At 35.8% G+C, this 17,288-nt stretch overlaps 1 protein-coding gene across 9 annotated transcripts in view; it reads left to right on the top strand.

Annotated features, from left to right (window-relative positions):
- The first annotated feature begins 7,169 nt into the window (after positions 1-7,169).
- LOC106871160 (uncharacterized) overlaps positions 7,170-17,288 on the top strand; it is a 65,643-nt gene continuing 55,524 nt past the window's right edge. For 4 of the 9 annotated variants that reach the window (XM_089365179.1, XM_089365178.1, XM_014917477.3 and 1 more), the window contains exon 1: positions 8,232-9,797. In XM_089365179.1, the coding sequence (XP_089221305.1) occupies positions 9,364-9,797 (434 nt within the window). In that variant the 5' untranslated portion in view covers positions 8,232-9,363. Of the gene's footprint in view, positions 8,154-8,228; positions 9,798-17,288 lie in introns of those variants that run through there. The other 5 variants (XM_014917478.3, XM_014917479.3, XM_052973584.2 and 2 more) reach the window with 4 other exon arrangements.

Genomic DNA, 17,288 nt, shown 5'->3' with positions numbered 1-17,288 from the left:
TCAACATCAAGTAAAACATTGTAGAATGAAAATGTATGACCGACATATCAGGTTTTAAGTGAGATGAACTGTGTTTCAAGTTGAAGAAATGTGTTAAATCAATAATAGATAATAGTTGGCAGTGAAATAAAATAATAAATACAATTAATCAATAATAAGATGTATTCTTCTGAAATAAAATGTATTTATCATTTGTCAGAAACACCTGAGGATGGAATTACTGTTGTTGTTCCTATTGTTGTTGTTTAACTTCAGATCATCCTGAAACAGACCTATGGCTGTTTTACAACTGTAAACGTCTTGTCTAGTTCTTTTTTTTTGTGTTTTTTGTTTTTTTATGATGGGAGCAGGCAGGCTGTTTGGTTAAGAAGTTTGCTCCCCAACCACATAATTTTAGGCTCAGTCCCCTGAGTGACACCTTCAGAAAGTGTCTTATATTTTAACCTAGAGCCAACCAAAGCTTTGTGAGTAGCTTGGTAAGAAAGATCCATCCTTTGGCAATATGCTGTGCTTGAGAAGGAAGATCCTCCAAGACGAGTGAAATTGTAGTCTTGGCATGTAGAAGCACCCATTACACTTGGAGCGGTTGGTGTTAGGAAGAGCATCCATTTATAGAAACCATGCCAAATCAGACTGGAATCTGGTGCAGCCCCTCAGCTTACCAGCTCTAATCAAAATTGTCCAACCATGCTAGCATGGACAACAGACATTAAATGATGATTTTATATATATATACACGTGTGTGTGTGGCACGGCTATGTGTTAAGAATATTGCTTCTCAACCACATGATTTTGGGTTCAGTTTCATGGCATGGCACCTTGGTTGTCTTACTATAGTCTCAGGCTGACTAAAGCCTTATGAGTGGATTTAGTAGAAAGAAACTGAAAATGAAGTCTAAGATACACTTGAAGACACAGGGTATCCACAATGGGAATGCTGCCATTTATAAGCTTGTTAAATCAGGGATGACCTTGGGCTAAACAGCACTTGAGCTGTTTTGACACTTTTTGGGACTGCTAAAAACATTTTTTTTACAAATCAACACAAATTGAGGCCAACACAACACAAGTTTAAAACAAAAAAAAAAAAAAGAAAAGATTAATATACTGAGTAAATTAAATTGTCTGCTTAGACAAAACAATTTTTGTATTCTGTATTGGACAAATTCAGACAGGTTTTAGTTGACATGTGTCAATTCAGAAAATGTATGTGTATCTATCTATGTGTACACACACACGCATATATTCATTTACATATATGCACATCTACACACATATAATTACATACATATGTGTACATATATTAATACATCTGTGTGTGTGTGTGTGTATATACATTGCTCATGTAACCTTCACCCCCTCTTCCTTATCCTTGTGTCATTTTGCTCTCGTTTGGTTACTTTCTTGCAGATGTCACCTTGAGAGTATGCTTACTCCCTTATAACTATCATTTTCATCTCTCTTTCTAGCACCCTTTCAGCCACTCTTATTCACCCATATACAATGTGAATAGCACTGACTCTCCTATTCAATGTACCCTGCCATACTCATCATGGTCTGTCTGTCTGTCTCTTTAACCCCTGACACTACATTTCACCCCTCCACCCGTTTCTGTTAGTTTCTTTTCTGATATTCACTACCAACAATAAATCTGTTCCTCCCATCATACATATACCATACTTGTAGATATACACATGTATATATACACATATGTAAATCTATGTCATATACATACATAGTTGTACATATATTTACATGTGTATATGTACATATGTATGTTCAGGGTTGACAACTGGTGTTGGTTTGTTTACATATTTGTAACCTAGCAGTTCAGCAAAAGAGTGATAGAATCGGTACCAGGCTTAAAAGATAAGTACTGGTGCTGATTTGTTTGTCCAATTTCTTAAAGACAGCACCCCAGCATAGTCAATCCAATATACTGCCGGAAGAATACCCAATTATTATTACACTAGTGTTTTTCCTTTGTATTACCAATAAATACCACCTATTCCCCTCCATTTTCTTAACGGTAAAATAACTTTTTACCCTCACCCATTTATTACACTTGGTAATGTAATTGTCATGCAATGAAAAAACATTAGTGTAATAATAATTGGGTATTCTTCCAGCAGTATATTAGATAGCTACTATCCCTTGGCGGGTTGGATTCACAACCCCTAACTTTCTTGGACTCATATATATATATATATATATATATATATACTCTCTTCCCATCTATCTCTACTCTCTCTGTCCCTTCCTCTCTCTCTCTCTACTCTTTCTCCAATGGAGGTAACACCTATTTTTGTATCTCTATTCATACTCTAATTTCTCATTATCTGGCACACAACCCTCCTCCTTAATACGACCCTCCCTCTGTTGAGGAGTCTTGTCTTGCAAGTTATTTGCTGACCTCACTACTGTTGCTGTCATGTAAAAAGCACCCAATACACTCTGAAAATTGGTTGGCATTAGGAAGAGTATTCAGCTGTAGAAACCATGCCAACGTAGACATTGGAGCTTTGCACAGTCAAACCATCCACTGCATACCAGCATTGAATGATGACAATGATGTGATATATTCCTGTGTATAAAAAGAAATCACATATAATATATGTAGTGTGCAAAAGAAATGACAGCATTGGTGAGGACATGTTCCACATAGTATGGTTGACAACAGATAGATAAATTCCTGGAGATTCAAGTAGAAGACCAAGGAAGACATGGGCAGAAATGGTGAAATCTGGTCTCAAAATGTTGGGAAGTGACAAAGGAATGTAACAAATGGCAACCATGGAAAAAATAGGTATAAAAATATTGAATATAATAATTGTGCAGTGTGTGTATGTGCATGCACACACAGGTTTGCAGGTGTAAGTGTGTGTGTGTATACAAATGTTTGCAGGTGTAAATGTGTATGTAGGAAGAGGGTATGTTAGTATTTGTACAAATTTTAATTTGGAAAAAGAGATTGTAAAGGTTTCAAAACGATTTTGGAATGTAATTGTTTCAAACTAAACATAAAATGATTTATAAGCAGATCTGGAAAAAAAAAAAAATAATAAAAAAGGCTTAATAAAAATGATAATACTTGAACATATTTGTGCTTCTGCTATAACATGTATGCATGTGTATACATACATACTCATCCATATATTTATATATATATATATATATATATATATATATATATATATATAAACACAGATATATGTGTGCATGCATGCTCACATATATTTAATGGTGATGGTCATGGTTGTGATGGTATTATTTATGTATTTAGAGAATACAGTGTTGTGAAAATTAAGTTTCTTTTATAGTTAATCCATCTGTCTCCATTCATGTCGACAGAGACCTCAAATCAAGAAGGATTTCCTTTCAATTTATTCAAGTATTCTCTCAAGACTCTAACTCTCCACCTCTCCCTCTATCTATCTATCTGTCTTCCTTTCTGTAGTAGTTTCTTTCTATCACTGTTATTAACTTCCATTTGTCACTGACTTTCAACTAAAAATAAAGGAAACTGCAAACAAAGAAAAAAACTAAAAAAAGAAATGGAAGTATTTTTTTCTTTTTTCTTTTGAAAAGAAATCCTTTTTTACATGAAAGATGGAAACATGTAGCATTTTATACTCTACATCTTAAGAGTAAGAATTTTTATTAGTTTTCATTTGTTGAAGAGGAGAACAAAAAAAGATGAAAATTAAATTCCTTACTTCCACTTTAAAAATTAGAAAACGAGAAAAATTCCATTTGCTGTCAAAATTAGAGAAATTCTTTCTACTTTAGAAATCAGAAAATTCTTCCAACTCTTCAAAATTAAAAATACTGAAAATTCCTTCTACTTCGAAAAATATTTCCAAATACAATTGTTTAACTGAGCCTTTTATTCATTTATTTATTTATTTACTCTGGGTGAAGATGTTAATACCAAAGAAGAAAAAAAAAACAGAATTTTGAGAGACAAAACCCAGTAATATAATGAAGATGGTATGTTGTGGTTGCTGCAGTTTCTCTTGTTTTGTCTACTTGCTGTCAAGTTTAGTTCAATCAAATCTATAATCAAAGACATCTTATACTATAGACTATCCGCAGACAATGTATCCAGAAAGTTCATCATCCAGTTTTAAATTTCCATTTTTTGTTTTTTTTAAAAAATACTAAGATGTGGTTTGAGGATCATTTGGCTGCTATTTCTTAAGGCTTAAGCTATAAGGGTATGAGTTAAGTTCTGTAGTTTGGAAATAAATTGATATTGTATTTGGTGCCATTTTTGTTGAATAAGGAATGTCTCAAAAAATATGATCCATGGTCCTATATTACACACTTTACTGCATAAATGTGCTACTGAAACAAAAGGATGTATCCAATGTGGCTGTATATCTTTTATGCCATCAAATACAGTATATGATAAAGGAATGCAAGACAGAATTTAGGACGTGTGTCGGCAGTGACATGCAATGCATTTTCAGCTAACATACCATAGAATTTGAAAAAGATGGAAAAACGAGATCACCATGCAATATCATGTTACAAAATCCTTATCTATAAGTAATTTATCTATGTGTTGGCACTCCGTCGCTTACGACATCGAGGGTTCCAGTTGATCCGATCAACGGAACAGCCTGCTCGTGAAATTAACGTGCAAGTGGCTGAGCACTCCACAGACACGTAGTTCTCGGGGATATTCAGCGTGACACAATGTGACAAGGCTGGCCCTTTGAATTACAGGCACAACGGAAACAGGAATTAAGAGTGAGAGAAAGTTTTGGTGGAAGATTACAGCAGGGTTCGCCACCATCCCCTGCCGGTGCTTCTTGTGTTTTCGCTCAATAAACACTCACAATGCCTGGTCTGGGAATCGAAACCGCGATCCTATGACCGCGAGTCCGCTGCCCTAACCACTGGGCCATTGCGCCTCCACAATTTATCTATATCTGATATACATATTTACACATGCCACTTCATTAGCATGATTATTTAAAGAAATTTAAAATTTTCACATGTCTGGCAGGGCAATCATAACAATATTGTTACTCTTAGGCAAAGCCATGCATCAGGTCCCCTATACACATAGCCACAGTATAGATTATCATTGGATCTTTTGGTCTGTCTGTGGGAGCCTTCAGATAACCAACCCTAGTTCCAATGCCTTAAGATAGCATTGATGCTGGTCTGAAATGTTTAGTCTCTCTGAAGTAGTATTTTATGACAAAGGCAGTACTCTTTGACACGAGAAGTTTGTGCATATTGTTACGACTATCCTCAGTGGAGCAGTGAAACAGAGACAGATAGACAGGCAGGCAGAGAAGATATAGTTATTTTTAATTTATATTTTACTTGTTTCAGTCATTAAAAATGCAGCCATGCTGGAGCACTGCCTTGATAGGTTTAACCAAACAAATCAATCCAAGTGATTATTTCTATTTTAAAGTCTGATATCTATTCTATCAGTATTTTTTGCTGAACTGCTAAGTTACAGGGATGAGAGACAAATACACATAGATATGCACATATATAGTGGCATGTACATATGTATACATGACAGGCTTCTTTCAGTTTCTATCAACCAAATTCACCCACAAAGCTTTAGTTGGTTTGGGGTTATAGTAGAAGACAATTGCCTAAGATGCCACATGATGGGACTGAATCTGGAATCATGTAGCTGGGAAAAAAACTTCTTACCACACAACCATTAGTGCTTTATTTAATTTTTATGTCAGGAGGGAACTCAGTGTTCAAGCAAGGAAAGTATTCTCAACCAGACCTAATCGAAATGCTTGCAAGGCAATGAAGTCTGCTAAAGGCATCACGGATGCCAGGAAGTGGTTTCAAAACAGATGACAGATTTATGTCTACCACCCAAGGAGTCCATGATGGTATTTGAACTCAGAACAAGGCATTTGATCTAGAGTTCTTTCAATCGTGCTTTGGATTGCTATTTTTTTTCATTGACCTTAGTGGAATTTGAAATCGAATCAGTGTTGGAACAAATAATGCATAAAAATTCTGACAATTTGTTATCGCTAGGTAGCCCTGATCTAGCACATTTATGGTCAAAGGTATTTCAGTTGTGATCAACCCCTTAATGTTTTAAACAATACAATATCTAGGCCTATATTACCAATACTTCCCGTTTTAAATGGTAGGATGAGAGGTTTGGCTGCTATTTCTAGCAGATCGACCATTTAGATGCTCGCCTTTCTTAGCCTGAAACGGTTTGAACTTCTCAAATTAACTTTATTTTGGCTGTGTTGTTTGGCCCCAGGTCATCCCTAGTTGAGGAAATATGTTATTAGAAACATTCCAATCATTATCATATGACAATTAAAAAAACAAAAAAAAACCATTCAAGTTTGCATCGTGTCCCCGACAAAAAAAAAAAAGACTGGAGTATAATTTGAAGGAAATTAGACTGCTATCACTAGCAAATTGAGAGTAATTTTTCTTCAGAGCATCCGCACGATTTTCACAAAAATAAAAATTAAAAAATCGGATTTTTTGCATGGAATCAATTACCCTGACCTCCTAATATGCTGCAAATCCTTTATTTTGGTTCGGGAAAGGGGGTCAAAGGGGACCCCTCCCCCGGTCCCGGATTCATTACTCTTTTACTTGTTTCAGTCATTTGACTGTGGCCATGCTGGAGCATCGCCTTTAGTCGAGCAAATCGACCCCAGGACTTATTCTTTGTAAGCTTAGTACTTATTCTATCGGTCTCTTTTACCGAACCGCTAAGTTACGGGGACGTAAACACACCAGCATCGGTTGTTCGTTGAATGAATTCCTGTGACATCCTAGTATGCTACGAAACCCTTTTGGGGGTCCGAAAAACGGAGTGCGGTGAGGTGGAAGACTCGGAAATTTCACCCACCCCTACCTCCATTGATCTTTTCACCAGCACGATTTTCACTAAGGAAAAAAAAAAAAGTTCCAATGAATCCGGGATGGATTTCCCTAACCTTAAAACCCTAAACCTGAAAAGATCAATGGGGTGGGTGAAATTTCCGAGACTTCCACCTCACCCCACTCCATTTTTCGGACCCCCAAAAGGGTTTTGTAGCATATTAAGATGCCACAGGAATTCATTCAACGAAAAAAAAAAAAAAAAAAAAAATTCCAATGAATCCGGGACCTGGGGAGGTCTCCCCTTTTCCGAACCAAAATAAGGGATTTGCAGTATATTAGGAGGTCAGGGTACTTCATTCCACGCAAAAAATCTGAGTTTTTTTTTTTTTTTTAAATTTTCTTAGTGAAAATCGTGCAGGTGTTACTCTGAAAAATTACCCAAAATTTTTTATGAAAATATATTTTATAACTCCTACAACTCCCGTTTTCAAGAGAAAACAAACATAGTACTACTTCCTTCTAATCATAATTACTCCGTTCTATATTTATGAAACGGGATTACAAATTTTTTTTTTTAAATAACTAAAATGCATCCAGAACATAGCCTGCCGAAGAAACATTATAGCAAGCTACATTTCTTGCTAAAGAAACATTAGCACACCATGGAATATACGCTTTTCGTTAAACCTCAAAATCAAAGTTTTTTTTTTTTTTTTAATTAACTGTCTTGTGGTTCTGACATAATAAATGTTGCTCACAGCTTTGAATAAATAGACAGATTGGCTTCCTTGCCCATGCATGGTCAAGAAGAAATGGGATTTCTTTTTGTTAGATTTATGGTGTCCCCACTGCATTTCCAACCAGCCATACAATAATGTTTTATATATTAACTTTCTCAATAGTTACATCTTACATATATTTAATAAATAACACTAAAACGATATAACGTAAAATCAGTCATTTTACTCTTTTACTGTTGGTCATGTGACATGTCGGCTGAGCTTTCCCATTTGGCCATGTGATCTGTTGTGTCTATCTATGTGTGCGTGTGAATGCATCTGTCCTTTCCCTCTCTGTTAATAGCAGCATCTCTCTTTTAAATGTATCATAGCAACGTATAACACTCAACTGTCTTTGTCACCCTCTCTCTAAGTCTCTCTCTCTCTAGCTGTCTTTTCTTTAGCTCCGTTCCTTCAACTGTGACTTCCCCTTCTCTTTCGCGTTCCTCTGATCCTTTTTCGCTTCTGACTACAACACACGTACGCACGCGCACCCGTTCACTACACAAATTCTAAAAACATCTTGTAAGTTTTCATCCAGACTTGTCTTGTTTGAATAATTTCTCACATCTAATATACATCATCATTATTATTAATAATATAGGGTGCATGGCCTAGTAGTTAGGGTGCAGCACTCACGATCTAGCGATCTTGATTTCAATTCCTAGACCAGCTGATGCACCTGAAGCGTACGTAGCACAACATGGATTTGATGGAGAGTGAGCTAATGTGCGGCACGAACATTTGATCACTATAAACAAATCCTTTGTGAACGCTCATACGTCGTTTTCGATGAGAGAGTCCATTATTAATACCAGTCCGTTGAGATCTCGTCTGCCTTCCTTTCCTTTCATATCTAGAGTAGACAAAAGAAACCATTTAAATACTCATTTCTTTATTAGCCACTGAGGGCTCCAACAAAATAATTTAAATACTGAGTCTACTAAAATCAACCACACTGATTCTCTGAAAACGTGTGACTTTATGACAATCGTAGGAATACCATCGTGACGAAATTGATTGAGCGTCAAAGAAAGTGTTTTTGTAGTTTATTTCATAACACTCATTGCGTTTCGAGTTCGAATTTCTCTCTAATAGTTTTTGTTTTTAATCGTTTTAATCAGAAGGAATTTGAACTCAGAACATAAAGACAAACGAAATAACGCTAAGCATTTCGCCCGGTGTAACGTTTCTGCCAGCTCGCCGCCTTGTTGGGAATATCTATCTATCTTATATATTAAAAGGTAAGTTGTCTGTGTGTTGTGTAAAACCACTTCTACTCCAAAAATTTTCAACCGAATTTCACGTGTACTCTCTTTGACTTATGACGCTTTTTATAATTTTTTCCTCGAAATTCTGCGCCCCCAACATAAATAAACTACTCACAATTCGCCTAGGATTTGAACCCACCACGTCTATGCAACGGTACGCGTTTGATCTTATCATATTAAAAGGCAAGTTGTCTGTATGTTGTGTGAACCACTTCTACTTCTACAATTTTCAACCGAATTTCACCAAATTTGACATGTGCTCTGTTTTCACGTGAGCGCTCTTTTCCATATAACTATTCCAACTTAAAACAAGCTGCTTCAAAACTCTTAAAATTAAAAATCCTTAATTCGGTCTGTTTGATTAACATTTTTGCCAACTTACATTTTACTATTTTTTGGGTGCTACACATTCACCAATTTTTCCTTAGGACTTTTTCTATTGCGTAAACTGATAATTTTCCACCATGCCGCGACGCAAAAGATCCAATATAGGTCGGCAAACTAATGCTGCAAAGAAAAGTAAACATATGCGTGCAAATAAATCTGCCGAGGATGTCGCCAGAAGGAACTCTCTAAATGCACTTAAGATGGCTTCAGCACGAAGAAGGGAAAGTGAAGAGCAGCGTTGTGATCGGTTAGCAAATGTTGCTGCGCAACGAGCCGCCCAGAGCAACGAGCAACGTTCAGCACGCCGAACAAGAAATGCTTCCTCTACTGCTGCTGCACGAGCTTCGGAGATTGCAGCACAACGTCCAGATCGAATAACAAGAGATGCTTCGTCAACTACTGCTGCACGAGCTGCAGCACAATGCACAGTTCAACTTACAAGAGATGCTGCAGCAACTGCTGCTACGCGTGCTACGGATAATGTTGTATGTGCAACCCAGCGAAACAACAGGTAAACATACTATTTCTCCTTATGTCTAATCTTTAGGCTCAACCTTTCCATCTGCTAAACAGCACATGTCAGCAGTTATGTGGTAAGGAAAATAAACTCAGTTGCTACCATTTTTTTACAGATCGACCTACTGTCCCAGTTGAAAACAATGACAGTGATGAGGGCGTGTGACGGCATGTTCACTATTGCGCTAAATAAATTAAACAACGCAGGGAACATCTGCCATTATGATTTCTTTCATTCAGTTCAGAGGTGCATCCATGAATGGTCTAATATCCAAACAGACAAACAACTCCGGGCAACGCCGGGTACGCCAGCTAGTACATACTTTTTACTCTTTTATTTCTTTCAGTCATTTGACTGTGGCCATGCTGGAGCACCGCTTTTAGCCGAGCAAATCGACCCCAGGACTTATTCTTTGTAAGCTAAGTACTTATTCTATCGGTTTCTTCTGCTGAACCGCTAAGTTACGGGAGACGTAAACACACCAGCATCGGTTGTCAAGCGATGTTTGGGGACAAACACAGACACACAAACATACACGCACATACATATATACGACGGGCTTCTTTCAGTTTCCGTCTACCAAATCCACTCACAAGGCTTTGGTCGGCCCCAGGCTATATAGTAGAAGGTACTTGCCCAAGGTGCCACGCAGTGGGACTGAACCCGGAACCATGTGGTTCTTAAGCAAGCTACTTACCACACAGCCACTCCTACACCTATATATATATATATATATATATATATATATATATATATATATATATCACAATTTTGTCAGTGAACAGGTCGCGGTCTCAAAGTGACGAAAATATTTTGACAAATTAAATTTAAATGAATCTGACGGTTTTTGTGTTATTTTAAATGGCTTATAAACACCTTCCATGCTGCAATTGTTTTCATTCCATATATTGCAACTGAATCTTGCAATATATTGCAACTGAATATATATATATATATTACGGAGATGTACTTGCATAGCAAGTGACCTGATCTGAGATCGTGTGCTGGAATGAAAACAATTGCAGCATGGAAGGTGTTTATAAGCCATTTAAAATAACACAAAAACCGTCAGATTCATTTAAATTTAATTTGTCAAAATATTTTCGTCACTTTGAGACCGCGACCTGTTCACTGACAAAATTGTGATATATGTATATATATATATATATATATATATATATATATATATAAAGATGAGAATGTGTGTCTGTGTGAATTCCCAATACTTGAGAACTACCCAACCGATTTTCTTCAAATTTTACACATGCCTTACTTAAGGTCCATGCAGTGTCATGGGCCAAAGCATTTCCCCAACTTCTTGCCTAATGCGAGCCCAGAGCAATCTCTTATCTCTTACACTATTTCAGCATTACATGTCAAAACTGAAACAATAACATCTCTCTATTGTAATGTGAGATACTTTCAGTTTAAAAGTTTCACTACTAATACTGAAACTATTGAAGTGAGACTATTATCTCACATATATACATGCATACATACATATATATATCTATACTATATATAAAACAGAGATGTGTGTGTAATCGCTTTTCACGTGAAATCGACTTCACCAAATGCTTCCATACTTGTGATGCGTGAATAATTTGACCTCGGATAAATCTTAGGCTCTTCATTTGATTTTTTAAATTAAAAATAAATAATATTGCTTTATATTTAAGATTCACTTCTTTAAAAAGGTTCCTCAATGTCAACTTCCGGTATTGACGTAACAACGGCAACAAAGCTTCACTCTCTATTTTGTGTGTGAGTGTGTGTGTTCGTGTGTATGAGAGAGAGAGAGAGAGAGAGTAAATACTACATACACACTGCTCTCTCACTCTGTCTCACACACATACACACGCACACACACACCCCTTGACTCACTGACACTCTGTCTCTTTCAAACACACACATACATAAATGTATACAAACATATTTACAAAGACACACGTGTGTATGCGCGCGTGTGGTGTTCCACAATCGCCATTTATTTCAATTACTCTTGTGAGGATATTCACGTAAATCATTTTTTTCATTTAATCCCCATTTTAATTTTCGTAAAAGTTTCCAAGTACCAATGAGGCTTTTTGGCACATCTTCAATTTTCCCCATTCATGAGAGGCGCCCAGCCATCATTCATCTGAGAGTCCATCTACAGATTGTCCTCTCAAATTTCTATACAGCATATTTTGCCTTTTTTTCTTCAAGTATATAAGCAACAATTTCATTCCCGAGCAACGCCGGGTGCCTCTGCTAGTGTATATATATATATATAATTTATTTAGCTATGTAAACATCCAAACATATGTATATGTATAGATGTATATGTATATATGTACATATATACATGTATATATATAGATTTATATGTTTATGTATGTATATATATAGATATGTAATATGTACACATATACATGCATACATATATATATATATATACACATATATAAATACACACACATATATATATACATACACACACACATATATATATATACATATACACACACACACATATATATATGTATATAAATACATACATATATACATATATATATATATATATATATATATATATATATATATATATATATATATATAAATGTAAGTGTATGTGTGTGTCTTTGTATTTGTGTTTCTCCTTCATCACTGCTTGACAACTGGTGTTTGTTTATTTACATCCCCATAACTTACTAGTTTGACAAGAAGAGACTGATAGAATAAGTACCAGGCTTGTCAAAATTAAAAAAAAAAAGCACTGGGGTCGATCCATTCAACAAGAAATTCTTCAAGGCAGTGTTTCATATTTTTGTTTGCCACTCAATTGCATATATCAATGTATCTTTCTGTGTCTCTATATATAATACACACACACACACACATATACACATGTATGTATATGTGCATATATATCTATTATATAAAAGTCAATGTCTTTATGTGTGTTACTTATAAACTCGAAAACTACTGCACCAATCCTAATGAAATTTGGAACACAAAATCCAATCCTAGGGAGAAGGGTAATTCCATATGTTTCATAAAATGTCATGCACCAAAATTACTGAATGAATCCTTATGATATTTGGAACTTAGATTCAATGCATAAGGGCTGGTATTATGCAGTATGTTTGGTTTGAATTTGAGGTGGCTTAAAGAGGGCAGAACCCCACTATGAAAATTCATTAATTTCCGATGTTGATGAAATTTCAACCATAGGTAATTGACACACATCAAGAAGTATTCTCAAAGTTTCCGCTTTTCATGAGGATTCTAAGACCCATTTAATGGAGGCCTTAACTCCTAAATTATAGTCACTTTTTATGATCCAAAACTAGGTCAAAAGTACTGAATGGATCTTTATGAAATTTGGAAATTATATTTTATGCACAAGGACAGATGTAATGCAGTATATGTTTGATTGTGAAGGGGTATAAATGAGGCTGTAACCCCAATGAAAATTCATATATTTTTGCTGTTGATGAAATTTTAACCATAGATATTAGACACAAATAAAGTAATATTCCTAAAATTTCAACTTCTTAGGAGTTAATAAGACCCCTTAATGGGGGCTTAACCCCCATTAATTTAGTCATTTTTCCTAAGCGAAGACAAATACAATTGTAGTCTTGGAAGCTGTAGAGTTACCCGAGGATACAAGATGAGCATTATTTGTAATTAATTCAATGGTACAACACTGTAAGAGTTTGCTTTGAGATATACTTAGACTGTGATTTCTGCAATGTGGTGCATAAATTGTCAAGTAAAGGAGAGGCATCTTTGCCTCTACTGATTCAGTTGCAAAGTGTTATTTTGAGTAAAATTATTTGGTTGCAGACCACCTTTGAGTCTTTTTACTATCACTGGGTCAGAGAAAGCCCCCAGATGGTAACATTGATTTCAAGGCCTTTCCAGATAAGTGATTGGTCTTTCAAAGAGATTTATAGATTGCAAATTTATTCTGTCCAGTTACCTATCGGTATAGTGATCATTGGCAAACTCCAGAGGTGACACTTTCATTTCCCCTTAACCCACACGTCATACTGCTGTTAATGTTTATTTGAGTTGGGTCATGCCTTTCCAATTGCTATAGATCTGTAATGTATCTTATGGCTGTGCCAGTCACCTGTACGGTGAGGAATCCTCCATTGGGGAGTGGTAACGACTAGGGTAGGGTAGCTAACTGCTTATTGCAATCATTTGTCTTTTGGTTTCCTGTAGCTTTGCTCTCTTTTACAAACCCAATGAACATTGGTATATTTCCGATTTCAAAGAAATTTGAACAATAGATATGACACAAGTTAAATAAAGATTCCCAACAATTCAACTTCTCTGGTTGACTTTTAAACCCCCCAATAGGGGCCCGTAACTCCATTTTTCAGGAGTAAAAACCTTTTAATAGGTTTTATAAGATTTGGATTTTGGAATCTGGTCATAAAGATGTGTAGTATGAGATAAATGTCATGATTAGAATTTTTGGTCGGCCCGAGACTATAGTAGAAGACACTTGCCCAAGATTCCACACAGTGGGACTGAACCCGGAACCATGTGGTTGGTAAGCAAGCTACTTACCACACAGCCACTCCTGCGTTTATAAATAAGTTAGTTAAATAGATATAGGTGCAGGCGTAACTGTGTGGTAAGTTTGCTTCCCAACTAGAAGTAGCTTCGGTTGCAGCACCCTTCCTCGTTGGAAGCGAGGGGGAGGTGGCTGTCCTCCAAGCCACAGAAACGGAGGATGGAGAGGAAAAACACTGGGCTTTATTATACAAGCAGAGGAGAGGCCATTGAAGAGTTTGGTGGAGACGGTGATGCTGGGAGAGATTGTATTAAGAGTATGTGTGGAGGGCAGAGTCCCGCGATGTTTTAAATGTGGCCAAAAGGGCCACATTAGAGCGCACTGCTCTCTGCAGAGGAAAATAACAGAAGAAGCAATTGTGGAGATGAAGGAGAAAAGGGAAGAACTAGACAGATGGAAGGAATATGGAGGAAGAGTGGACAGTGACAGAGAGTAAAAGGAAGAACAGTCAGTGTGATGTGGTACCCCAGACCAACTCCATCCCACCCAAGACCACTCAGACCAACCCTCCCCATACAGACACCAAGCCCACCCATCCCCTCTCCCCACAGGAAAAAAAAGAACAGACACCACAAAATTTACAAGACCCCTCCCCCAGTGAAAAAGGTTACGTGTATATGAAGGAGAGAGTGTTGTCACTCAGCGATGGGGAAAACGGTAAAGGAAAGACTAGATTAAATTTATTAGAGGGAAGTGTTGAAGCACGTCGTGTGTGTTTCTGCTTGTCCCCCACCTTCGTTTGACAGCGGATTGTTGGCTCATTTACGTCCCTCTAATTTAGATGTTAGGCAATACGGATCGATAGAATAAGTATCAGATTTAAAAAATAAGTACTGGTGTCTATTTGTCTCAACTAAAACTCTCCTATGCAAGATGCTTCAGCATGGCAGTAAGTCCAATGAATTAAAACAAATAACTGATTAAACGCGCGCGCACACACACACATATGCACATATACATATCTACATTTGTGTAGCTAGCTCTTTTTAGCAAAATAACTTTTTACAAATGAAATTTTTATTATCAATTTGTTGATATTGATGGTGCTGGTAGTTGGTGTTGTTTTAACTTTATATTATTCTCAGTGATCCATTCGGATGTTTATAGTCAACTCTATTGTTTTTAATTCTCGCTATCAAAATAGATAGCACACGCACACACTGACGTATGCACACATGAGTATATTCAGCATTTTTATTCTACATATTTTCTCTCAGAAATGTATTTGTGCAAGTGTGTGTATACATAATACATATTACGTTATATTATATTATGTTATATTTTATGTCTGTTTCATGTCCGTATGCTTTTAATTTTTTAACCGCTTAAAAAAAAAAGGTTTACATCTTGACCCGGAAATGAACCCTCCCCTCCCCCTCAAAAAAAATACTGGAATGGGTGTAAAACAATGTGTAGGAAACGAATATGAAAAAAAATGCGCGCAAAGCAACTGAAGGGTGGGGAAAGGACTTCGGAAAATTCACAAGCTCCGAGCTTTTCCCTCGTAACTTTAGGAAAATGGTTTGTTTTTTTTCAATGAAATTTTATAGAAGTACCTTTCAAACGGCATACATTACGATTATAAAGTAATTTGTGGGGAAAATCTTTTCCAGGGGGTGGGGAGAGGACATCGGAAAATTCGCAAGATTCGAGTTGTTCTCTCATAACTGTATATATGTGTGTGTCTATGTGTATATGTGTGAGTGTATATATGTGTGTGCGTATATATATATATATATGTATGTGTGTGTATATATGTGGATATATGTATGTGTGCATATATATATATATATAATATATATATATATATATATATATATATATATAATATATGTATATATATATATATAATATATATATATATATATATATATATATATATATATAATATATGTATATATATATATATAATATATATATATATATATATATATATATATATATATATATATATATATATATATAATATATGTATCTCTCTCTCTCTCTCTCTCTCTCTCTATCTATCTATCTATCTATATATATATATATATATATATGTATATAGAGAGAGAAAGTAATAACGAGTGAATGAGAATAACGATGAAGGGTTAAAAAAGCGTAAACATAATTGAAAATGAAACAAAATTGAAGGCAAAACACTAAAAATTATTGAAAGTGGGTAGAAATAAACACTACGTAGTGTAAGTAATATTACGCTAGGGTATCTGTAGAAAGTTGAATGTGCTTTCGGAATATAACGAGGAAAAATTTGGATCTTGTGAATTTTCCGAAAGTCCTCTCCCCACCTCAAGATTTTCCCCACAAATTACTTTATAATCGTAATGTATGCCGTTTGAAAGGTATTTCTATAAAATTTCATTGAAAAAAACCCCAATTTTCCTATAAAAGTTACAAGGGAAAAACTCGGATCTTGTGAATTTTCCGAAATCCTTTCCCCACCCTTCCGATACTTTGCGCGCATTTTTTTTTCATATTCGTTTCCTACACATTGTTTTACACCCATTCCAGTATTTTTTTTGGGGGGGGGGAGTTTATTTCGGGTCAAGATGTAAACATTAATAAAAAAAATAAAAAATAGCGTAATTGGTTTTATGTCATGTCCTGTCACTTGGTGGTCCAAAAACATTTCGATTAAACAAATGTAACTGACTTGAGCAGACTGAATCGGTAAGCGTGTCGAACAAAATGCTTACCAATATTTCAGCAGTTGAAGTTTGAAAATTTTGGTAATTTTAGTCAAACGTAAGCCACAGACACATTCATGCCTGTTTCCATAGTAACAAGCAGAACATGAGAACTTTTTTGTCTGCGAGAAAGTACGTGTTGACAAATACACTGAGACCACTTGTTTTACCTATCTGATGAGAATTGAACATGTGAATTAATGTAACGCAGGAGATACGAAA

This window comes from Octopus bimaculoides, chromosome Z (assembly GCF_046866305.1).
Source record: "Octopus bimaculoides isolate indiv1 chromosome Z, ASM4686630v1, whole genome shotgun sequence".
Lineage (NCBI taxonomy): Eukaryota > Metazoa > Mollusca > Cephalopoda > Octopoda > Octopodidae > Octopus > Octopus bimaculoides.
Note: the sequence above shows the minus strand (reverse complement) of the source record. Positions and strands in the feature narration are given on the sequence as shown.